Source organism: Prionailurus bengalensis, chromosome D3, assembly GCF_016509475.1.
Source record: "Prionailurus bengalensis isolate Pbe53 chromosome D3, Fcat_Pben_1.1_paternal_pri, whole genome shotgun sequence".
NCBI classification, from domain to species: Eukaryota; Metazoa; Chordata; class Mammalia; order Carnivora; family Felidae; genus Prionailurus; species Prionailurus bengalensis.
Genome location: NC_057356.1, coordinates 26,503,285 through 26,528,572, shown reverse-complemented (window position 1 = coordinate 26,528,572; position 25,288 = coordinate 26,503,285). Strand labels below are relative to the sequence as shown.

The following is a 25,288-nucleotide window of genomic DNA, read 5'->3' as shown; positions in this document are numbered from 1 at the left end:
GTCTGTTAGCTATTCCTGTTCATTTTTTTAAATGTGTTTGCTGTTTCCAGGCACCTTCGATCCCCTGAACTTCCAGGGCCCTCGCCTCAGCAAGGCCACCCTGGTCTGCTTGGGTTGCACCTCCAACATCACGGTTCAGAAAGCACCTCCAGGCCAAGAGCTGGCCCATCCTGGGGCCCTTCTCTTTATTCCCCTTCTCCCACAGACCATAGCCCCTTTTAGGCCTGAAAACAGTGGCTACATACATTTTGTGCCGTTTTCCGGTTGTTATGGTGGGAGGTTAAGTCCACCCCTTGGTACTGTATTATGCCCTGCAGTGTAATTTTATTTTTGAACTAAAATATTTGGCTCTTGGTGGGAAAATGGGCTAACTATATGGAACTGGAGCAACCTGTGAGACCCTGGGTGTGCAATACCACTGCTCTGATTGCACAGTGGTGCAAAGGGGGTGGTCGGTTTCCAGCAGAAGCCGAAGAGGCAGAAGAGGTAGAGGCACTGAAAGAGTTTGTGTCCGGACTTCCGGGTGGCGATGGCCGCCGTTATCCAGCCCTTTGGTGCTCGGTGCTCTGCATCTCGATCTCAGTCTTCAGAATAACTTCCTGTGGAGGCTGTCGTTGGGCTCATTTTACAGGACAGAAGACACTCAGAGGTGAAATGACTCGCCACGAGTCTTGCAAACAAAGATGGGCTGAGTGGGACTTGACCTCACGGGGTAGGCGTCGGCCCCCTCCGTAGCTCAAGCTGTCAATGACTGTGCTGTGCTGGGTAGTCTAATTAAGAGGTTTTTCCCGATGATGCAGGTGACACGTCTCATGAGGCAGCGGTAGAATTCAGGGGAAACGTGACCAGCTCGGCCGTGCATGAAGTGGGGAGTTTCTACCCCGAGTGGCTCCTTGTTGCCAGGACAAGGCAGTGTGATTAATTTCCCACAAGAACACTGGTCCATGAACACCCTCACCGTCCCCTTCATGCACTCCAAACTGACCCCTCTTCTCCCTTTGTATTGATGGTAACACCACCACCGATGTTCTCCAGCCACCCAGGGTCCCCAGTTGTGACGCCAGTTTGACACCTCTCTGCCTTTGTCACACATGCCCCCTTCCTTTCCCATTTCCACCGCCACCTTGGTTTATAGCTAAGATAACGCCCTGACCCATATTTTTCAGGATGGCTATTCTAGTTTCTTTTTTTTTTTTTTAACTTTATTTATTTATTTTTGAAAGACAGTAGGGGCAGGGGCAGAGAAAGAGAGGGAGAGAGAACATCCCAAGTAGGCTCCCTGCTGTCAGTGCAGAGCCTCCCTTGGGGCTCGAGCCCACAAACCATGAGATCATGATCTGAGCTGAGATTAAGAGTCGGATGCTTAATCGACTGAGCCCCCCCCAAGGGCACCCCTGGCTCTCCTATTCTTATGTTCATTCTGCAGTCCCTTTTCTAACTGTTCGGAGGTATTCTGGAAACACCGTTTCCTCCTGTCCTGCCCGTGTTCTACGCCCTCCCGCATCCCCCACGATGAATGAGGTTCTACTTGCTGCTGTCACTCGAATGACCAGAACCGGCCTCTGTCTTCTCCCTTCATCTTTTTCCTCTGGTGCCACCTTCAGTGACCAGCGTTACGCGCTGTCCCTGTTCACCTTCCTTTGCATTCTGTCCCCCTCCGTGGAACGCGTTTGTCTTCCACGTGCATCTGGGCTGTCCTCCCAGGGCCACCCGTGGGAGGGTGAGCTTAACCCCCCGCCTGATTTCTGACTACAAACAGTCCGTTTTCTGACTGTTTTTGTGTGTGGCACGTTTTGGGCACTTACTATGGAAAATGTAGTCATACCAGGTTCCTCTTTCCTGCTGGTTCCCTAACTGGAGTTTAAATTCCTCGGGACCAAAGATAATGTCTGACGCTTTTCCTTCTTTGTGACTCTCTGGCATCTAGTTCAGTATTTTACACAGCTGAGGCCCTGGCTTTTTTTTTTTTTTTTTTTCCTTTGGTTGACTCTGTTTCAGCGCAAAATCCTTTCAACTGCCATTTCTAGAAAACTCTTCCTTGCAGCCTCTTGTGTAAAGAGTATGTTTACATATTATGTGGTTGCCTCTCAGTGTGGAGACGGTATTCTGGGGGGGGGAAGTAATGGCCCGCCGATCATGTACCCCGTGTCCCCTCCGTCTCCTTCGCTGTGTCCCCCGTAGGCGTCTGTGCACCGTTGGGCCGGGTGTGTGCACGGCCCCCCGGAAGTGGAGGGCTCAGGCAGACGGCTGTTGGGAGCAGACGGGTCACGGAGCAGCCGCTGTGGTAGCCGTCCCCTCCATCGCCTCCTTGCACAGAGGGTGGGGGGAGGCCAGCATTGCTTCCCACGGCCGCATCCCTGCTTCCTGGAGATGGTGTAACCGCCTTCAAACACTTAAACTTCGTCTATAGCTTTATAAAACACCTATGTCATTTCGTGGTCAAACTACTGTGGTCAGCCGGTTAAAAGTTAAAGTGCATTTGGGCACGGTAATCACAGGGACGGTGTCCTTGCTCTCCTGAGTAGTCCTTTCACGTTCACTGAATTGCACATTACATACGAAAAGCAGCTCCGGCCGCTCTTGCTTGGGGTTCCGCCCCAGCGGGCTGTGGGCCTTCTCGCCCCAGCGGGTCGGCCGCGGCAGCCTGACCACCTGGCGTTCACTGTCACGGTTCCGTCCTTTGGCGCCTTGAAGCCTTTTGAGAACGTCTTCTCCTCCTCACACAGATGTTCAGGGGTGGAGGTAGGGAGGCGCTATTAGTAACTAGGGGTCACCACCGAGTGCCTCTTTGAGGTCGGCTCGGGGAATGGGACAAGGACACGGAGGTCCACCTGGGACAGTGTGGTGGCAGCTGGGTGTCACATTGCAGAGAGCCACGAGGTAAGAAGTGACAGTGGCAGGGTAAGTGACAGTGTCCAGGGCCTGCCGTGTTGAGGAGAGGGCCCTGACTCTCAAATCCTCAGACCTGGATTTGAGAGCAGAGTTGCACTTTTGTATAAAACCATCACCGACTTCCGGGAAAGACCGTCCCCCAGCCGGCCTTCGGGCATCTGGAAGCTTTCCGCGAACACCAGCTATTGTGCCAGTGACCAGGACGCGGTGCCGGTATTCTTGTCAGTGGGCCCTGGGCCCGCGGGCTGAAGACCCCTCCCCTGCACGCTCTAGCCTCCCCGGGGTCGTCCGGCATCCCTTCCGCTGCCTTCCCGTGCCCAGGTTTGAAGTCTCACCCTCTCCTTCTGGCCTGAAATTACCGCCTCCGAGCCCCTGGCCGCTCTTCCTCCCGCCTCTCTCTGGCCCATTCATGTCTCCACGCCTGGCTTGTGCCTCCCTTCTTCCCAAAAGCATGTGTGACTGTGCCACAAGCCACACTCCCCTTTCCCCTTAGTCAATTAATGAAAAGTTTATTGAGCCGATTAAGCCCTGGCCATTGTGCTGGGATTAGAGAGACGAGTCCCCAAGGGCAGGCCGTCTCGAGGGGCCCCCGGGTAGACAGCTGCCATGCACTGACACCGGAAGTGGTGCGTCCTTCCCTGACATGACGCCGGCTGCCCGTTCCAAAGGCCAGAGTCCCGGTTTACGGGGAAATGCTAGAGGTATTTCTGCTAACTCCAGGAGTGTGACGACGAACCAGACATGGGTGCACAGGTCACCCAGACGGGGCCAGGGACCCGACAGGTGGAGAGCCAGAAGGATTCCTCGGACAGCAGCGCTGACTAGCGAACCCCAGTTCAGAAAGGCCCTCCACACTGTGAGCAAAAGACCCATAACCCAGGGTGAACATGGGCGAAGGTGGTAGAAAGACAGATCACTGCAAAAGAAATAAGAGGAACCTGACCATACGAAAAGATTTTCAACTGTATGAAAACGTAAGAGCAGTGCAAAGTGAGGGGACTCTGAAACCTTAACTGCTTTATCTTTCAAACTGGTGCCGGAGCCCGCAGTGTGGTGACACTGTTTTGGTGTGGCTGTGGGTTTCAGGGCAGGTGCCGGGCCCCGTTGCTGCGGGGAGGACAGGCAGGTGCTTCGCCCACGGGGCCGGTTCCGCCAGGTCTGTGAAACTGACAGAACCCCGATAAAGCCCTTTGGCTCAGAAGTCTCACGCTAAGGAACATATTCTACAAATATGCTTGAATGCACGAGAAATGACGTATGGGGAGAGTTATTCAGTGCAGCGGTTTTCCAAGAGCCGAGTATTTGCAACAACCCAAACGTTCATCATCAGGGAAAAAGTCACACAGATTATGGCATTCCGTAGGATGGAGTACTGTGCAGCTGCAAGGAGGGACCAAGGGGCTCTTCAAGACCGGGAGAGCGGGCTCTCCGAGGTATAGTGTTGGGGAAAAACGGCTGACGCGGGCAGTGCATAAAGTATGGTGGAAAATAAGAGTTCATTCTGTGCCTCCCTTTATGTTGTGTTAGAAGGTAAAGTGCCTGTAACAGACCCAAAATGTCATGGGCTGTACCCATAGAAGTCTCTTTCTTAGGGCACCTGGGTGGCTCAGTCGGTTAAGCATCTAACTCTTCGTTTTGGCTCGTCATGACCTCACAGTTTATGAATTCGAGCCCCACATCAGGCTTTGTGCTGACAGCGCTGAGCCTGCTTGGGATTCTCTCTCCCCATATTTCTCTGCGCCCCCCTCCCCTTGCTCGTGCTCTCTCTCTCTCTCAAAACAAATAAAAACTTTAAAAAAAAAGAATTTTGGGGTGCCTGGGTGGCTCAGCTGTATAGGCCTCCAACTCTGGGTTTCAGCTCAGGTCATGAACTCATGGTTTCATGATTTCAAACCCCGCCTCGGGCTCTGTGCTAACAGTTTGGAGCCTGATTGGGATTGTGTCTTTCTCTCCCTCCCTCTCTGCCCCTCTCTTGCTCACGCTGTCCGTCTCTGTCTCTCTCAAAATAAATAAACAAGTAACTTAAAAAAAACTTTCTTTCTGGTAACAGTGCAGGGCAGGTGTTTGAGGTTAGTGGGAGGCTTCCTTCCACGTGCTAAGTTTGTTCTGTGATGTGGCACTGGTGTCCCTCAGGACTGGTGGCCCCTGCACGGAGCTGGGTGAAAGAGGGTTAGGAAATCACATGGATTTCTTAACAGCCGTGGCCCAGAAGTGACACACGCCGCCTTCCAGAAGAGATACCAGGACACCAACAGCCATGACTCTTTGGGGGCGATGGTGAAGGCGCATGGCTAGGAAGATGAGACACAGGCCGGGAAGGGAACTTTTCACTTCATGCCTTTCAGTATACTTTTCACACTTTGAACTGTTTTGTCTGTTCATAAAATAAGAATGGATAGTTGCAGCATAGCGGACTCATGCCTTGAAAGAGCTAAGAACCCTGGGCCGTGGGGGCAGAGAAGAGGGACGGCTCCCCCTGGGGTGGCCCTAGCCTGGGGTGGGCTCTGGGAAAAGAGGAGCTGGGCTCGGTTGGGGAGCAAGTGCATCTGAAAGTGTGCAGCGCCTGCAGGCCCTCCCTCGATGTGGCGGGCTGGGCAGCTGGGGTGCGCACTGCACTTTGGCCGGGCCGGCGGTGGGGCAGCACGTGCCCTGGAAGGAGGCCCAGCATTCTGTGCAGCCCCGACGAGAAGTTCAACAGCAGGGGAGCTGCGTGCTAAGAGCCAGGGCAGCAGCATGGGGAGGGACTGGAAAGGGACCTGGAGACCTGGCGGGGAGCCAGGCGAGGTTGCAGTGGGCGGTCTAAGGGGTGCCTCTCTCCCCTACAAAGCCGGCTGGGCCTCGACTGATGTAGCGCAGTAAGTCTGTCTGTCCATACCTCCGGTGAGATTGCAATTGCCTTGAGAAGCCCTTCGTTTCACACTTAGAGTGTCATGCTGTAAATACATTGGGCTTGATTCTCTTTTAAGTGAGACGTTTATGTTTCCGCACGCTAGAAAAGTGCTCAGATCCTAAGTGCATAGCCTCAGGAGTGACGACAAAGTAGGCTCGCGCGTATCCGTTGGTTGACTCTTGCTCTGTTTCTTCCTTGTTAAGATCACGGTTAGACTCATCAGGTGCACGGCCACACACGCCCCACACACTCCCACCCCTTTTGTCCTGGCCGTGTCTTCCTCTGTGGCATGCACACTCACACCCCAGTTTCCATAATGTCAGTTTTAACAGGTGCTCCCGCAGAAGTCTTTGGGAAACATGCATTGGGTGGCTTACTAGAATAATATTTGTGTTTCATTTTAAGTGATTTTGCATCTCACTTTAATTGTCAGTTTGTTTACTGTTGGATGTGCACAGACCCGTGACAGACAAAAACATTGACCGCAGTCTAGGAAGAGTATTAGCGTGGTGACCTTTCTCTTCTATCATTAAAAAAATGTTTTTAATGTTTATTTATTTTTGAGAGAGAGAGAGAGAGAGAGAGAGAGAGAGACAGAGAGAGAGAGACAGAGAGACAGAGCACAGTGGGGAGGGTCAAAGAGGGAGACACAGAATCCAAAGCAGGCCTCAGGTGCTGAGCTGTAAGCCCAGAGCCCGACGCGGGGCTCAGACTCACGAACTGCGAGATCATGACCTGAACTGAAGTCGGATGCTTAACCGACTGAGCGACCCAGGCACCCCCTACCATTTTATAATAAAATGTTTTTAAAAGGCTGAAAGTAAGGCAGCTGTTAGAAGACTCTAGATAGAGTTTTCTTGCCACTGTATTTCCACATTTTCTTCTCCATCCTGACTTCTTTGTTCCCTTTTGAGTCAAGAGCTAATTTCTGGGAACATTCATGAATTTTTTTCTGGCCACGTTCATTACCATTTGTGCTTTTTGTCTACTGGATTCTTAATATTCAGGGCCCCACATCTCCCCATTATCTAAATAAATGAACCCATTAATTAATCTAAGAGTATTTTATTGAACATGTATGTCATGAATTTAAATCAGGGGCAGAATGGATAACGTGGATTTTAGAAGACCTAACTCTGGACAGTATTCCTAACTTCCATTTCATGTATAATTTTCTCCTGTAAAGTTTTATTTATTTACTTAAAAAAAATTTTTTTTTCAACGTTTATTTATTTTTGGGACAGAGAGAGACAGAGCATGAACGGGGGAGGGGCATAGAGAGAGGGAGACACAGAATCAGAAACAGGCTCCAGGCTCTGAGCCATCAGCCCAGAGCCCGACGCGGGGCTCGAACTCACAGACCGCGAGATCATGACCTGGCTGAAGTCGGACGCTTAACCGACTGAGCCACCCAGGCGCCCCTCTCCTGTAAAGTTTTAAATCAAGAAGTGAGAGTTCTAATCTGGTAGAGTCAAATAAAAATAAGTATAGTTAAGGTTTAGGTGAAATAGCTAAGTGTAATTAGCTAAATATTTATTTCACTTTATATTTACTTATTCCTGTTGGAACTTGGAACAAATGGAAGGAAGAATTATTCTTTGGGAATTTAGGTTAGTAATATTCAGCCTTGAGGGACACAACACCCTTTGAGAGTTTTCACTATCTGTATGCTTTTTTTCTTGTGACTTTGCTTATCTATTTATTATTTGCAGTTCCATTTTTACAAGAATATTGTGTATCCTGGATGTGTGAGAGTAGTCGTTGCCAACCTCTGTGTTATCAAAAACCTTTATAATTTCCTTCTTGGCTCCCATGCCTCTGGGTGTGAATGATTTTATCTACTGTACAAATGTGTGCTTTCTGGAAAACATCCTATAGACATCGATGACCATATAAGTGATTGGGCGTTGGCTTCTAGAAAATTTTGATCCCAGCTTGTGGCCCACTTACAGCCACTGTTCAGGAACATCTTTGGAGCCTTGTTCCTGTTGTATGTACTCAATCTTATTTTTCTTTCTTCTTTCACATTACTTTTTTCATCGGGGGAGAGGGTCAGGTTTCTTGAAGTGAAGGAAAAGTCACCATTTAGAGTATACAGTTCTCTGAGTTTTGGCAGATGCGTCAAGTTATATAACTACTACTGAAGTCAAGATATAGAGCAGTTCATCACCTCCCCAGATTTTCTAGTGTCCCCTCGTGGTCAGCCCCTATCCCATTCCCCACTCCCTGCCAACCTCTGCTCTGTTTTCTTTAAAAAAGTTTTTTTTTAATGTTTCTTTATTTCTGAGAGAGTGAGCGAGCGTGAGTGGGGGAGGAGCAGAGAGAGGGAGACACAGAATCCAAAGCAGGCTCTAGGCTCCGAGCTGTCAGCACAGAGCCCGACGCGGGGCTCGAACTCACGAACTGAGAGATCATGACCTAAGCCAAAGTCGGAAGCTTAACCGACTGAGCCACCCAGGTAACCCCCTCGCTCTGTTTTCTGTGCAGTCACTGAGTATGTAGCCTTTTGAGTCTGATTCTTTCACTTTGAGTAATGCACCTGGGATTCACTCATAGTGCAGTATCCGTAGCCGATTCTTTTGTATCGTTGGGCAGGGTTCCATCTTACGGATATGTTACAGGCCTTTTGCCAGTTGAAGAACCTGGGGGTTATTTCCAGTTTGGGGGTGTTAGTCTATAAGGCTACCAGAAATATCTGTGGCAGATTTTTTTGTGAATATAAGAGCATTCATCTTTTCATTCCTCTTGGGTAAACACCTAGGAGAGGATTGTTGGGTTGAATGGCAAAAGTCTGTCTGTGTATTTATTTATTTAGAGTACAAGCACACATGAGCAGGGGAGGAGGCAGATGGGGAGAGAGAGAAAGAGAGACAGAGAGAGAGAGAGAGACAGACAGACAGACAGGCAGAGAGAGGGAGAATCTTGCACAAGCTTCATGGTCAGTGCAGAGCCTGACACGGGGCTCAATTCCACGACCCTGGGATCATGACCTGAGCTGAAATCAAGAGTTGGACACTCCACCAACTGAGCCACCCAGGCGCCCCAAAATTTTAAATCAGCTTATTGACTTCTACAAAAATTCCAACTGGGTTTTTGACTGGGATTGTGTTGAATCTATAGATCAATTTGGGGAAAAATGACATTTCAACAATATTGAGTCCTCTGATCTGTGAACATGGTATCTCTTCCCCTTTATTTGGATCCTCTTTGGTTTTGTTCATTAGTATTTTGTAATTTTCAGCATACAAATCATGTACGTATTGGCTTAGATTTTTTCTCAGGCATTCTGTGTTTTAGTGTCAGTACAAATGATACTGTGTTTAAATATAAATTTCCCATTATTTATTGCTATTATATAGAAATATTCTATCAATAGTGGGTGTGCAACAAATTTCTGAATAAATCTAATTAGTTGAATTCTCAAATTAAAATTTAAGGATCTCTTGGTTCCATTATCTCAGTAAAAAAGATGAATTCTAATATTTCAAGGTGGTAATTTAAATAGTTTATTTTTTATGTTCTATTTGAATGCCTCTTCACTAACTAGGAAACTTTATACTTCATTAAAAAATAATTTGATTATTAAGAGCTTTTTGTTATTTTGCACAGCAGAATTCTGGCAAGTGTTCACTGTCTTTGGTTGATTTTATTTAGATTTTTGGACCATCATGGTACTGATTTCTTTTCCTGTCTGGGTGCCTTCATGGGCTTTTCCAACTCGCCAGCTTGCTGTGTCTGATTTTCTTTTCTGTGACTTCATGACTGTTAGTTATGTTTATGTGTTCTTCACCATTCATTCCATGCCTTTATAATTTGATTAGTTTTATTTTATTTAGAGTAATAGAATCTTAGAATTGAAGAAATATGGAGATTGGATAATCCAAGGCCTTTTCCATTTATTATTTATTTATTTATTTATTTATTTATTTATTTATTTAATGTTTGTTTCTTTCTTACAGAGAGAGAAAGAGAGTGTGAGCATGAGTGGGGGGAGGGCAGAGAGAGAGGGAGAAGGATCCAAAGCAGGCTTCAGGCTCTGAGCTGTCAGCACAGAGCCTGACACAGGGCTTGAACCCACAAACTGAAATCATGACCTGAGCTGAAGTCAGACGCTTAATCAAGTGGGCCACCTAGGCGACCCCCCATTTTATTTTTTTTTAAGTTTATTTCTTTTGAGAGAGAGAGAGAGAGAGAGAGAGAGAGCAAGTGGGGGAGGGGCAGAGAGAGAGGGAGAGAGAGGATCCCAAGCAGGCCCCACACTGTCAGCACAGAGCCCAGTATAAGGCTTGAGCTCACGAATTGCAAGATCATGACCAGAGCCAAAATCAAGAGTCAGATGCTTAACCGACTGAGCCACCCAGGCTCCCCCGAGGCCTTTCCTTTTAAACTTGAAAAAAAACGTGCTAATATCAGAGACCGCCCAACACCTGTTTTGTTAAGTTGTTTACATGGAAGGTTAAGCTAGGAGGTCTAATGTGTAACACTTCTAATCCTGGTTTAGAGACAGTCTAGTGCGGTTGATGGAACCCTGTGTTGGTTTGTGTTGTGCTAGTGGGTGACAAGTTACAAGGAATTATTTTAACGGGTGCTGGAAGGAGTTGAAGAACGTTTCTAGAAATGTGGGATTTGGAATGGCTGCACAGTGTGGTTCATTCTGAAGGCCATATGGAAATGCAGTGCATGAAATGATAACCTTCACATTGTTAGAAAAAAATATTTTAGAGAACTCTTGGAACATGTAGCTCTAATTTTCTACATTAAGTCACTTTCTCCCCTCTCTCTTAGAATTAAGTTTAATTATAGTGGAGCTTATAAGCATGGCTCTGTTTAAATTATATTAGCTTTCCCATTATATTGTGTTTATTCAAGAACTCTGTAGCTTTTAGGTGGATGGAAAATTACTAATTATAAAGGGAATAAATATTTGAAAAGCTAGGTTTATAGCAATAATTTCTGTTCGAAAAATCCACATTAAAAATTTTAATTATTAAAAGCCAAATTTCAGTTTTCTTTAGTATAACTTCCCTTTCTTTTCCAGTAAATGGTATAGAATTTCAGTCTCTCTTTTTTTTTTGAGAGAGAGAGAGAGAGAGAGCGTGCATGCGTGGGTGCACACAAGTGGGGGAGGGGCAGAGAGGCAGAGAGAGAGGAAGAGAGAATCCCAAGCAGGGTCTGCCCTGTCAACACAGAGCCTGATGTGAGGCTTGATCCTGATCTCATGAATCGTGACATCATGACCTGAGCCAAAATCAAGAGTCAGAGGCTGAACCGACTGAGCCACCCAGGCGCCCTTCAGTCGTATTATTTTTTATGACTTTGCCTTTTTTCTTGTAACTTTTTGTTTTTACATACATTTAAGCATTATAGTTTGCTCTAATTTCAAACTTAAAGCAAAGCGATAAGAACAGTTCAGGGAACTCCTACGTTCCCCTTAGATGGCCGCACCATCGCACATATCCGGCTTTTGCTTTATCATTCTGTCTTTCACTGCGATTTGTTTCTGAACCACATGGGAGCACTTTGGAGACCTCACACCTCTTGACCGTTACCTGTTTCAGTTCGTGCGTGTTAAGAACAAGGTCATTCCCTTAGATAACGGCACTGTAACATTCAAAATCAGGAAACTTGACCCCAGTGCAGTACTGTTGTCTAATCCACAGACTATGTCCAGATTCTAACAGTTGTCCCCAAATGTCCATCTTGGCTGTAATCTTTCCTAGCCTGGGATCCAGTCGGGGGTGAAGCTTGCTTTTATTTGTCACCACGTCTTCATTCTCCTTTAATCGGGCCAGGTCCCTTAGCCTTCTTTGGGTTTCTGGACTTCAACACATTTGAGGGGTACGGGCCAGTTTTGTAAAATGTCCCTTTCTTTTGGGTTGTCTACTCTTCCCGAGCAGTTAGGTTCAGAGTATGCATTTTGCCAGGAAGACCGCAGACGAGATGTGCTGTTCCCAGCCCGTCGTGATGCTGCTTGGTTCCGGTGCTAGTGGTGTTAATTTTGATCCCTTGCTTAAAGCGTGTGTGTTTTCCTTTGTAAGTAATAAGTAATTTATGGGAAATTGCTTTTGAGAATATATAAATATTATCAAATTTTTACCCTCTGTTTTAGCACGCCTTGACTTGTATACTCCATTATTCCTTCTGCTAATTGGCATTTGTCTCTAAGGAAGAGCTTTCCCTCTGTCCTTCCCTCCATCTTCCTTTGCCCTCTTCCTCCTTTCCCTACCTTTTCCCTCCCTTTATCCCTTCCTCATTCCCTCCCTCCCCTGTCTTTCTTTCCTTCTTCCTTTCTTTCCTACCTCCCTCATCCTTCCTTTTTCTTTCTTTCTTTTTTTCTTCTTTCTTTCTTTCTTTCTATCTTTCTTTCCCTTTTTTCCTCCCTCCCTTCCATTTCCTTTTTTCTTTTTTCTTTTCCTCTTTCTCTTTCTTTCTTTCTTTCTTCCTTTCTTTCCTGCCCCTCTCCCCAATCCATCTATCAGTATGGACTCATGGATCCTTAGTTTAGCCAGTGGTAATAATCCATTACAATATTATTTATTTTGATGTCCTAGTTGCCCTAGTTTTGGCTAGTGGGAGCCTCTTCGAGCTGGTTCCTGTGTCCCGTTGATATGTCCCCATCATCCTTTGAGCACTGTCCTACTGTCTGGGGTAGTAAGATGTCTAGAGCTTAGCTTGGTATTCACTGTCCCTGCTGTAGAATCAACCAGTCTTTTCTTCAAGGGATCGTAGTTCCTTTTAATAGACCATGGTGTTTAGAGCCTCCAAACTTGTATGCTAGACGTGTTCATTGCTTCTAGGTCTTCTTAGCTAAAGAGCGAGGAGTATGTATGTCTGTTTGTGTATATCTGTTTGTCTAGCTGGTTAAAAAAGTGAGCTCAAGCGGCGCCTGAGTGGCTCAGTCGGTTAAGCGTCCGACTTCAGCTCAGGTCATGATCTCACGGTTCACGAGTTTGAGCCCCACATCGGGCTCTGTGCTGACAGCTCAGAGTCTGGAGCCTGCTTCAGATTCTGTGCCTCCCTCTCTCTCTGCTCCTCGCCGACTCTCACTCTCTCTCTCTTTCAAAAGTAAATAAACATTAAAAAAATTGTTTTAAATGGATACCCTGTTCCGATCCTTTAGTACAGTATACATTCTCTTTTCTTTCCTTGTTTTATTCCTTTTCCAAGAAGGCTCCTGTCACCCTCAGTGTATTTACTCGTTTGTAGAAGCCTAGAACACATCATGAATAGTTTTAGAACTGCCAACTCATGCTACTGTGAAAAGCAAACCTACTAGCTAGAGTTAATATTTGCTTAGAGTAAATTTTACGTGCAGTACTGTATACAGTTTCATTCTGATAAATGCATAAACCCGCATAACCCACACCTCTATCAAGCCACAGAACATTTCCGTCCCCAGAAAGTTCCCTCATGCCCTTCCCGGTCAATTTCATGTCCCCTTTTCTTGTTTTATTTAAATTACAGACTAGTTTTGCCTGTTCTAGAACTTCATATATAGAGAATTCTATAGTATATACTCCTTTATGTCTGCATCTTCGGACAAGGAAAATGACATTTACTTATGTTGCTGTATGTATTAGCGTTTTGTTTTATTGCTGACTAGCCTTCCTTTGCGTGAAAAGATGACTATTTATCCCTCAGTCGACGGACTTTGGATTATTTCAAATAAATTGTGAACCCCCCTGCTATGAAGATTCATGTATGTCTTTTTGGAGCCGTATATTATCACTGGGTAAATACCTAATAGCGGAGGTGCTGAGTTGTGTGTTAAGTGTGTGTTTGACTTTATAAGAGGCTTTCAGACTGTTTTCCCAAGTGAATATACATTCTGCAGCGTGCTCAACATCTGTATTAGCCTGGTGTTCTCCAGAGAAACAGAACCAATAGGGTGTGTGTGTATGTATGTGTATGTATGTGTGTGTGTGTGTATATATATATATATATATATATATATAGAGAGAGAGAGAGAGAGAGAGAGAGAGAGGGAAGGAAAGAGAGAGACATAGACACAGACACACAGACAGACGCAGAGAGGGAAGTTAATTATAAGAAATTGGTTCCTGTGTTTATGGAGACTGGCAATTCCAAATCTGCAGAGTGGGCTGGCAGGCTCAAAAGCCCCAAGAGAGCTGATGTGCAAGTGGAGTCCGAACGCTGGCTGCTGGCAGAATTTCTTCTTGCTCACGTGAGACTGGTCTTTTCTTCTAGTTTGGACTTCAACTCCCTGAATGATGTGGCTCCCAACCCCATTATGGAGAGCAATCTGCTTACTCACAGTCTGGTGTTCCTAACTACCCCCTCCCACCGCCCATTCTGTATTCCCTTTACCTTCTGCAAGCACCTCAGCTGGTCATGGTTGTTTACCTGGTGGGGTGACCCAAACCTTCATTCCTGAAGGGTCTGGGCCATTAGCAAACCTGCCTGAATTGGGTTCTTGTGGTTTTCCACTGACGTTAACAACAGAGCAGGGCCATACTGGGAGAGAGGGGGTCTCCTTCCTGTTTTCCAGACATACTCTTCCTTCCCTCTACTCTGGAGGAGCAGTTCAATGTCCCCTGGATCAGTCACCCCAGCCCACACAGCGACTCCCTTCTTGGCCTGTGGATTCAGAGGCATGAGGAATCCAAAGCAGTGTATATGCTCCTTAGCGAACGAGAGTTCTGGTTGCCAACAATTACAGTATGGTCAGTCTTCTTAGCTCTGCCGTTCAAGTTGTTGTGCAGTGGTTTCTCAAAGTGACTTAATTTACACTGGCATGATGATCAACGATGTGGAGTCCATTTCATGTGCTTAATGCTCGTTTGTATCACTTCCATTGTGAAGTGTTCAAACTTCTATGCACTCTTTTATGGTGGTTTTCTTTTAAAAATTGATGTGTAAGAGGCTTTTAAAAAAACTATATATAAGTTGGACATAAGGCCTTTTTCAGACTTATGTTTTTGTAATATTTTATCCCGTCGGTGGCCGGTCTGTTTTCTTAATTGTCTTTTGATGAACATAGTGCTAAATTTTGATCAAGTCTAATTTACTATTTTTTTTCTGTGTTCTGCCTCGGAAATCTTCTGCGTAAATATTTTCTGTGAAGGTATTCTATACATTTTCTAGAAGTGTTAGAGTTTTACCTTTTACATTTAATTCTGTCATCAATCTTAATTTAATTATTTATAAGGCATGAGGCAAGGGTTCCTTTTTTTTTCCCCCTCCGCATTTGGATGTTTTTCCAGCACCACTTGTTGAACAGACCTTCTTTTCCCAATAATTGCTTTAGTGCCTTTGTTGAAAATAGGTTGCCCATCTAAGGGAGGGAGTTTTTCTGGATCTTCTGTTCTGCCCCACTGATTTAGTTTTATGCCAGTACCACACTGATTACCATGTCTGTGTAATGAGTCTTGAATTGGGTAGTGTAAGTCCTTGGACTTTTTCTTCTGTTTCAACATGTTTTGGGTATTCTAGGTTTCTTGCATTTCCCTAGACATTCTAAAATGAAAGCTTGTCAGTTTCTTTAAAAAGCCTCCAGGGGGGCGCCTGGGTGGCGCAGTCGGTTAAGCGTCCGACTTCAGCCAGGTCACGATCTCGCGGTCCGTGAGTTCGAGCCCCGCGTCGGGCTCTGGGCTGATGGCTCAGAGCCTGGAGCCTGTTTCCAATTCTGTGTCTCCCTCTCTCTCTGCCCCTCCCCCGTTCATGCTCTGTCTCTCTCTGTCCCAAAAATAAATAAACGTTGAAAAAAAAAAAAAAGCCTCCAGGGATTATGACTGGGTTTGTGTTGAATCTAAAGATCAATTTTGGGAGACCATACATCCAAGCAAGACTGAGGCTTCCAACCAATAAACTGAGTATATCTTTCTATTTAGTCAGGTCTTTAATTTCTATTAGTAATATTCTATAGTTTTCAGCAGAGTAGTTTTATATATCTCTTCTTTATGTATTCCTAAGTATTGATTATTCTTTGATGTTATTGTAGATGGACTTGTTTTAAAATTGTGATGTGATGGGGCGCCTGGGTGGCTCAGTCAGTTGAGCGTCCGGCTTCAGCTCAGGTCATGATCTCATGGTTTGTGAGTTCAAGCCCTGCATCGAGTTCTGTGCTGACAGCTCGGAGCCTGGAGCCTGCTTCGGATTCTGTGTCTCCCTCTCTCTCTGCCCCTCCCCTGCTGGTGCTCTGTCTCTCAAAAATAAATAAAAATGTAAAATTGTGATGTGAGCATATCAGAATGTCATTAATGCTTATCTAATGGCCTTGTACCTTCAGGCCTTGCTAAATTCACTTATATATCCTGGTAGTTATGTTGTAGATGGGATTTTCTGTATAGATAACCAGCTTGTCTATGAATAGAATCAGTTTTAATTCTTCCTTTCTTTCCATCTTGAATAACTTATTTCCTTTTCTTGCCTTATTGCACCGGCTAAGACCTGTAATACATTATTGAATAGGAGAGAGATTAAACATTTTAGCCTTTTCTAACCTGAAACACTGTACTCTGTTCATGTCACAGCCCAGAGGGGTCTTATTGGCGTTCTGTATGGACATTCATCTCCTTCTTTTTATCATCTGTCTCAGCACTTTTTAAAATTCCTTTATCTCATTTATCATAAATTGCACTTATTTTGTGTACTTCTTTGTTTTCTGCCCCTTATGCCAACCCATAAGCCCCTATGGGACAAGTTCTATTTATCTTCACCATTGCATCCCCAGTGTAGAGCCACTGTGGCTCTTAGTAGATACTCAGGAAGTGCTTTGTCAAATCAGTCAATATTGGTAGACGCTTTTATAATTACACAGTCTGTCCTTCCCAGTGTTAGAATCTCCTTGGCAAAACGTGGCACGGACGTTATTTCTTGTAAGACGTTTTTCACATTTTTCTTTCTCCTTTGAAAAATTTTGAGGAGGTAACATTTCAGAATTTCTAATAGACATTTATATTTGATACTTTAAAAAAGTTCTTAATTGGTATTTTATAAAAAGCAATATAAAAGTTATATTTGTATATTATAAAAAGTTCTCATTGGTATTTCATAAAAAGCAATACAGTTCTTTCTCCTAATTTTTGCAAAATATTGTGACAAATTGGGGTGGTTTACCTTTTCTGGATGTTATATACACCCCAAAGTTAATCAGTATTCAGGCAGTTTGCAGTGGTCCAAATATAAAAATAGGGGTAAACACGTTCCACAGTTATCTAGTAAAAGCAGGTATCAGGTCACTATTTTTTATTCTTTAAAATCTGGAGAAAGCACACTGATGAAGTGAATCTGTTAGGCAAACTTTTCCTTATTTTTGCCCTTTAGCTTTGGTTCTAATCTGTAAAATGCTACATTTGTGGTGTGTGTGTGTGTGTGTGTGTGTGTGTGTGTGTGTGTAATTTAAGCCCAGTGAAGGGAAATTGCTTTCAGCCTATAACACAGTGATCTAGAATTTATCCAGAAGGCAAAATACCTTTCTTCTTGCTGTTCCATTTTAACAGCTGCTGTGACAGAAAGTAGGGCTTCAGTTTGTGTGCAGACATAAGGAAAATCATGGGGCTTTTCCCTGTAGAGTGTTACAGTCATTCTTTGGCTCATCCCACACATTGACAATGGAAATTGCGTTAAAGAAGCAGGTAGAAACATTTGTAGTTGGGTGTGCATTCATTCATCTCCCTCTCTCCCTTGTTCTCCTTCTTTTCCCTCCTCTCTTTTCCTTACTTGCCCCTCATCTCCCGTTGTCCCCCCGCCCCCTCCCCCCGACCCCAGTCTTCCTTCCTTCCTTGGTTCTTTCTCCCTCACTCCGTCTGTGTCACGATGGTCTTGTTCCTGCGTATGTAGGTACAGAATAGGACCTATATGGTCTTTCCATAAGCAGCTTCCAGTGTTTGTGGGGGAGGTAGGTAATAAAGAAGTAAACTAACATATGCACATGATCATTTGTGCTAGCCACAAGTGCCGTAGAGAGTGTGTGGTATGCACATGTGTGTATGTGCACATGTGTGTCTACATGTGCATGTGTGTGAGAGAGAGAAAGAGAATGAAAATTAATGAGAATCCTACCAGGCCTTGGGGGGGGGTGGTGTTTGAGCTGATCTCTGCAGCTCTACAAGGTCAGGGCAGACAGCAAGTTGGTAACCCGGAGAGCGTATCAAGTTTAGTGTTAAAGAGCGCATGGGACGCAGGCCCACGGCCTCAGCGCAGTGAGCTTGGGAGAGAACAGTCCAAGCTGGAGGAGAAAGTAAAGCCTGGATTCCAGAGGGCATGATGGGCCATGGCGAACAGTCTCCCCTTGATTCCAAGTTCAGCCCAAAGCCGGTGGCCGGTGTAGATGCATATTAGTTCGTGCTGTCGTCTAGGCGTCGCAAAAACATCTCTCATGTGATCAAAAATAGCGTCAGTTCTCATTTTAGTTTTCTCTCCCCAAAATAGAAAAATACATGAATCAAAACCTGACACAACTGAAAAAAGATGAGCAAATCCACAAGTACAGATGAGGATATCAGCAGTCCTCTGTTGATAATGGATAGAATAAGGAGACTTTCAGTAAGGATTTGGAGGAGGGATTTAAACAGTCCTTGTCAACCAACTTGGCCTCATTGCCTTTTTATTTTGTTTAACGAAACACTCTACCCTATACCCTTTTTTTCCCCCGAGCGCCCATGAAGCATTCACCTGCGTGGACCAAATTTGGGGCCAAAGCCAAGCTTCGGTAAATTTGAAAGCATTGAAATCCTACCGAACATGTTCTCTGGCCACAGCAGAATTAAACAGAAAACAGTATCATAGAAATACCCGAAAGCCCCAAAATACCTGGAACTCAAACCGCACATTTTTCTGAGTGACCCATGAGTCAAAGAAGAAATGCCAAGGGAAATTTGAAATTACGTACTTTGAAATGCCATGAGTATGAAAAGATAACCGTTGCTCGTGTTTAAAATAAAAATGTTAATGTGCAGACAGGTAGAGATTTGCCTCGTCAGCTCTTCCTCTTTGTCTGCTTCCTGAATTTCCTCTTGGCTTCATGTGTCAGGGTGTCCTCAGTGCCTGGAGATGAGGTGAGCTTGACCATGTCGCTGATGCCAGTCTTTAGCCAACCCTAGTTGGTTTGGCCTGGTCCTAATACTTTCTCCTAGTTCCAGTCAGTGAGCATCTACCATTTTCAGAGGTCATCTTCCTGGAACTGTGGAGGGGAATGTATGGAACAGTAACAGACAGGTTCAAGTGACGTGATTTCCTTAGGTAACCTCAGATGAAAGCTGTCAAATCTGCTTCTTCCGCCTCTCTCTGTCCTACCTGGGGAATTCTGGTCTACCTTCTCCCTACGTCTTAGACTCTTCGTTGAGTCTTTCCTTCAGTTCCCATCTGTGACTTCTGTTTCCTCCAGCCGTCCCTTCTTCCTTCTGACTTTTTTTTTTTTTTGACTTTTTAGTTGTTTTTGACTTTTAGTCTCTCCACCCTCGGCCTGGTATCACCCTGTCCTAGTCAACTTCGTTCAGTCATTTAGGCTTGACTATGTGCCAGGCATTAACCTAGGCATTGGGTTTGCAAATGCCGGGGCCGGGGCGGGTATGACTTATAAGTTAGATAATCGGTTGGAGTATGCTAAGCACTTTAACAGACTCATGTGGGAAGGGTTACGTAAATAAGCATTTGTTCAACAAACATCTAGTGGCCTCCTGCTGTGTACTGGGCACTGTGTAATAGAGGTGGTATTCCACTCTTAAGGGGCTGATTGCTTAAAGGTGAGGCTTGGAGCTATGAAGGAGCAGAGCACGATCTGGGAGTGGGTAGTCTGCTTTGGCACAAGGTATTTGGGGATTTTGAAGGACTTTGAGGTAGTAAGTATAAGAGGAAAGGCTGGTGGGAAGGTCTTGAAAGCCTTTTAGGAGAGTTCGGTCCTATTTCCGTGGGTGTAGTATTTATTAGCTTTATGAAGACTCTTACCAACACTTACACTATACCCATAGCTCTTATTTCTTGGGTGATTCTTCTGTTTGCTGTAGAGACCAGTAGCCCTGAGGAGCATTGATCACTGGCTCTGTTTATCATGCAGGTTTTAAAAGTGGGAGGGGGGTTGCCAGTAGAGAAGGAACCCCAAAGCAAGGAGCCAGGGGTGTGGTACTCTTACCTTACCCAGAGTATTTCCTTCTAGGGGATAATTAGCCCTTTGAAGTCTTTATTATTATTTTTTAAGGTAGGGGAGAAAGAGGTTGAGGTATAAACATATTACTTTGAAAACACCCTGTGGGGTAAAAATTCAACATATTGCCCACCCTGAAATTTTTTATTCTTTTCCTTTAGGTTTCTTGCTATTTAAAGATTTTTGTTTGAATGAAATTAATGAAGCTGTACCTCAGGTGAAGTTTTATGAAGAGGTAAGAAGTAACTGTTTTACTGATGCTTTTATTTTAAAAGCATATTTAGACTGTACTTTGGAAAATATTGAGACTACTAAGTATCTTACAAATATGAAGAAGTTCATTGACCATAATTAGTAGTACAAGGTATAATATGTAGTTGATTATAGATACTGATGACATCTATGAACATCCTATTTTTAAAGGCGCTGGAGTGCTCTGGGAGCACTTAGGAACAGTTGGACTAAAATTCTAGAGGAGGGATTACTGTTGAGAGGGACGCTGAGGATCAGCAGTGATTTGATTTTCTGCAGAAACTTACTGACTCTGGAAACGTAAGCTGAGGCAGAGGGCTGCTACTGAGTGAAAGAGAAAGTAGCAACATCTTCCGGTCACACATGGCTGGAGTGACAAATTGGGAGACGTGGTGGGAAAGGGGAGCCTCGGACACACAGCTGGTTTTCCCAGTAAGACATTGGGAAGGTCGCTGAAGAGATAGGCCAGGAGCTTCTGGAAGCCTCACTGAAATCTCCCAAGCCTTATGGCGCTGTATTGAAATATGGACCTGCAGTAGCAGGAGTCTGAAAACAGAACCGGCAAGAGATGAAAACCCTATAGGGAGCGGTCGACTTACACTAAAGATCTGTAGCTACTTATCACGTGGGGCAGCCACTGATTTCCAGACTCTCGTCTGATGGTCCAGGTTTGGCCCCAGGTAGAACACTGCTTTTGGGAGACAGAGAAGCCAGAAGAGGTTTCTGGGGCTAGAATAACAAACAAATGAGACTGGAGGAGCCCCAAACATGTGATTACTCTCCCTGTTGAGATTTATGTCAAGGTTTGAGGCCAGATGGGACAGGAGGCCAAAGACCTATCTGAAAACTTTGTATGGGCAGGACTGAATCTAGTGCTGACAAAGACATCTCACTGAACTCCATGAAGAGCCATGCCTTGGGAATAGGGGCAAACCAGAGGTGACGGGGTCCTACAAAAATGGAGACCCAGCCCAGCCCCATCTCATATTGGGTGATGAGCCCTCTCCCCACCTGTGTAGCAGAGTACAAGTGGAACCCTCTGTGTCCTGTTTTTGCAGGTGAAAGATAATATAGAGAGACCCTACAGTATTCAGCACACAGTAAAAAATTATTGAACCTCTAAGATACAAGATCATATGACCCAGAAAGTAATAGAAGCAGACTGATAGGAGACTCAGATATTGAGTCTTCTCATATACTGAGCTAACAAGTACTTAAAAAATAACTAAATAACATGTTTAAGACAATAGAGGAAAAGAAGAAAAAATGGAGGAATAGTGAATCTCAGCTCAATTTATTATGAAGAACCAAATGGATATTCTAGAACATCTAATTTCAAATATTCTAGAGTGTTATGTAGAATACATAATATGTAGAATATTCTAGAATATTATGTAGAATACATATTCTAGAATGTTATGTAGAATATATAATATGTAGAATATTCTAAAATATTGTGTAGAATCCATATTCTAGAATATTATGTAGAATACATAATATGTAGGATATAATATTCTAGAATATTTGAAATTAGAACCTAATGACTAGAATCAATAGCAGGTTGGTTACAATGTAAGGCAGGATTAATACATAGGGAGGCAGGTCTGTAGATAATCTCACACTAAAACACAGAAAAGAAAGAATATAGAAAAGAAAAAGATAAGGATGTTAAAGACATGTGGGACATGGTTAAAAGGTCTAACATATGTAGAACTGGAATCCCAGAAGGAGAAGAGAGAGGGGATGGGGCAGAAACAATATTTGAAGAGATAATACTGAGAGGTTTACAAAATGATGAAAGGCAGCTACTTACAGATTCAAGGTACTTAGAACCCTGAGCAGAAGGGCTACAAAGGAAACCTATCTTTGCACATCAATGTAACACCATGGAAACCTGTGACAAGGAGAAACTCTTAGAAGCAACCAGAGGGTGGAAAAAGACACATTATTTTTAAAAGAGCAATAAATAATAGACTGTGACATCTTAAAACAAATGATTAAAACAGCACAACAAAAAACCAGGCAGTGAAGTGCCCATCTAAGTAATGAAAGAAAAAAAAAGAAAACCTAGAATTCTATTCCCAGCAAAAATTTCCTTCAAAATGAGGGTGAAATAAAGATATTTTCAGAGAAAAACTAAGGGAATTTTGTCAGTCCTGGACCTGCATTGCAACAAATACTAAAAAGAGATACTTCAGGCAGAAGGAAAATAATCCCAGATGGAAATTCAGGAAGGAATGAGGTCATCATGAAGGGTGACATCTATGTAAAATATAAATGAATGTTAACCATGCAAAATAATAGAGCTTTTAGATTTTAAAATATATGTAAAACTAAAATATATGATAGCACAAAAAGCAAGAGAGGGGTTAAAGAAGTTAAAATGTTTTAAGATCCTAGGATCATTGGAAGGTGGGTGGATAGTAAAAGTAATAATTTGCATTGACTGGTAATCAGTTAAGAATACATATTGTAATCTCTAAGACAGCTCTTATAAGGGTAAAAAGTATATATCTAACAAGTTGAAAGAGAGAAAATGGAATAAGACAATAGTGGATTCATAAAAAAGGGAAAAAGGAATAAAAGAAGGACATAAACTAGATAGGTCAAATTGAAAACAAAGAATAAGATGGTAGCCATAAATCCGTCTGCATAAGTAATTACATTTAATGTAAATGGATTAAATACTCCCAAGTAAAAGTCTAACTTTGCCTTCCTGGATAAATAACCAGAACTTTATTATATACTGCTTACAAGTGTACTAGAAACGGAAGGATGGAAGGGGACGCACAGATACAAATACCAACCAAAGCAAAGCTGGTATAGGCCAAATATATGGTAAACGCTACTTGGAGCTAGAGATTATTTCGTAACGATAAAGGGGTCAAGATTACGATCTTAAACTTCTTGGGTACAAATAATGCTAACTTCAAAATATATAAAGCCAAAATTGACAGACCTAAAATAAGACAAGTCTACATTCTTAGTGAGAGATGTTAGCATACACTCCTCAAGAGTTTATAGAACAGACAGACAAAAAAATTAGTAAGGATATAGAAGATCTTAATAAAGGGATGAATAAACTTGACCTAAGTGACGTATATAGAATGATGCACCCAGCGGAAATAGAATTTGCCTTCTTTAAAGGACACATGGAAGATTTATCAAAAGAAATTATTTGCTGGGCCCTAAAGAAAACTCCTGCAGATTTCCAGATCAAAATTGTTCTGGGTGTTTTCCGACCGCAGTGGAATTAAACTCAAATTTAATAACAGAGTTTACTAAGAAATCCTTGACTTCTTGAAAGTGAATACATTTGTAAGCAATTTATGAGTCAAAGAAGAAATTAGAACATTAATAGGAAATATTTTAAATTAAAATATGTATTAAAAAGGACATATGTATCCTATCCTCAAGCATTTTAGGACTCCTTGTAATCTTTGTACAAGTTTGAAAATTGGAGGGATATTCTTTTCTTCCTGGATCATATATAAAGCTTGAAATTTTTTTATATATATACTTGATAACTTGATATTTTAAAAATCATATTAATGTATTTCCAGGGAGAATGGTCAAATGATGATGTACATTTAGCATGATATAAAAAATAAGGCAAATCAGAAGGATATTACTCACTGTGCTGTAACTTTTGTTATTTTAATCTGAATTCTAATCTGGATGAGTATCACAGCATCATCTGTCAGAGATTTCTTTTTCTGTTCTTAAAAGCCTCACCTCTCCAGTTTCAGCAAGTACTAAATCACCTTGTCAAATACAGGGAAATCTTTAACACATAACTTTTGCGAGGTTGAAACGTGGGCAGTCTACTTGGGTTACTTCTTGAGCACTTCTTGCCAATATGGCGGTGAGTACTGCAGATGTGTTTCAGTTTGAGCTTTTAAACATTGGAATTTCTCTTGGTTGGTGTGCTTCCAGCTCTTCACTCCTGTCTTCTTGTTTGGTGCACAATGGATCTAACTTACCAGATGATCGCTTTAGAGGATAACTCTTCAAAGCTCCTCAGGAGCTTGCTCTATATTCTTTTATTGAAGATACCATCCAGTCTTGGGGCTTCAAATACAGGTTTCTAAATTAGTACAGCCTTTAAGCACTGAGGTTATCAATAATTCCTCTCTGTGCCCTTGGTTTTATCAGTCTGATGATTTCTGTAGGCCGTTGTATGACCCCAGTCCCTAGAAGACTCTTTTTTGTCAGATATCTTGCAATGTATATTTTATATGTTGTACTTCCATTTTCTTGGGTCCCCAGACTTTTCGTGGCTATCCATTTCCAGCATGTTTAAGGCCTCATAACTTATCCTGACATTCACATATCTCTATATTAGTTATTACTTACCTTCCTACCTCTCTGTCTTTATCTTTCACTACCTTCTTATGTAGAACTTCCACTAACCATGGAGCACATTCTTTTTTTTCTTTACTTATGTCCTTCCTCCAGCCTAGAATGCTGCTTGCCTTCCCTAGCTACTGTTAAGGTCTAGCTCACTTTACGTATTTGCTAACAAGTTTCTCTGGACAGCTAGCCCAGTCTTCCATGATTGCTTACATCTTCGATTCCCACGTCATTTGTTGTCTGTAATGCTCTGTGATACTTAATCTATGCCTACTTGTTCTGCATGTGTAATTGGCATTCATCGTCATCTGTATCTGACTCATAGAAGGCCTAGCGAGGCTCTAGGTATAGCTGCGCCTCTCACTTGCTGTGGGATGTGGGGCCAGTCGTTGAGCCATCTCTGAAGCATCTGCGTTTCAGACCTGGAGCTTATAAATGTGAAGGGTACACTGTTCCTGTACTTGAGGAGCACACAGTATGGATGCTTCATATTTGAGCTTCAGTTACCTCATCTGTGAAACGAGGTTACCGATCATCACCTGCTGCTTCACAGGCTGATTGTGAGGCTCAGATAAGTTGCTGGATGGACAGTTGCTTTCTAAACCGTATCTGTAACATGCTGTTTATGGGAGGCTGTAACTTAGTGGTTAAGAGCGCCAGCTCTAAATTCAGCCCACCTAAGTTTGGCTTTAGACTCCACCAGTTTCTGACTATGTAAACTTGGGCAGTCGATTTCTAGCTTACCTACCTGGGTGTCCTCAGCTAAGATTTAGGGCGGTGGCAGTGCCTGTCTCTTA

The 25,288-nt window shown here is 43.7% G+C and overlaps 1 protein-coding gene across 3 annotated transcripts in view; it reads left to right on the top strand.

The window, feature by feature from the left end:
- Positions 1 to 25,288, top strand: part of GRK3 (G protein-coupled receptor kinase 3) — a 126,331-nt gene that overhangs the window by 41,068 nt on the left and 59,975 nt on the right. For 2 of the 3 annotated variants that reach the window (XM_043558071.1, XM_043558073.1), the window contains exon 3: positions 20,048 to 20,121. The exons of the other annotated variant lie outside the window; for it this stretch is intronic. In XM_043558071.1, coding sequence (XP_043414006.1) covers positions 20,048 to 20,121 — 74 coding nt within the window. The remainder of the gene's footprint in view (positions 1 to 20,047; positions 20,122 to 25,288) is intronic. 3 annotated transcript variants of the gene reach the window in all.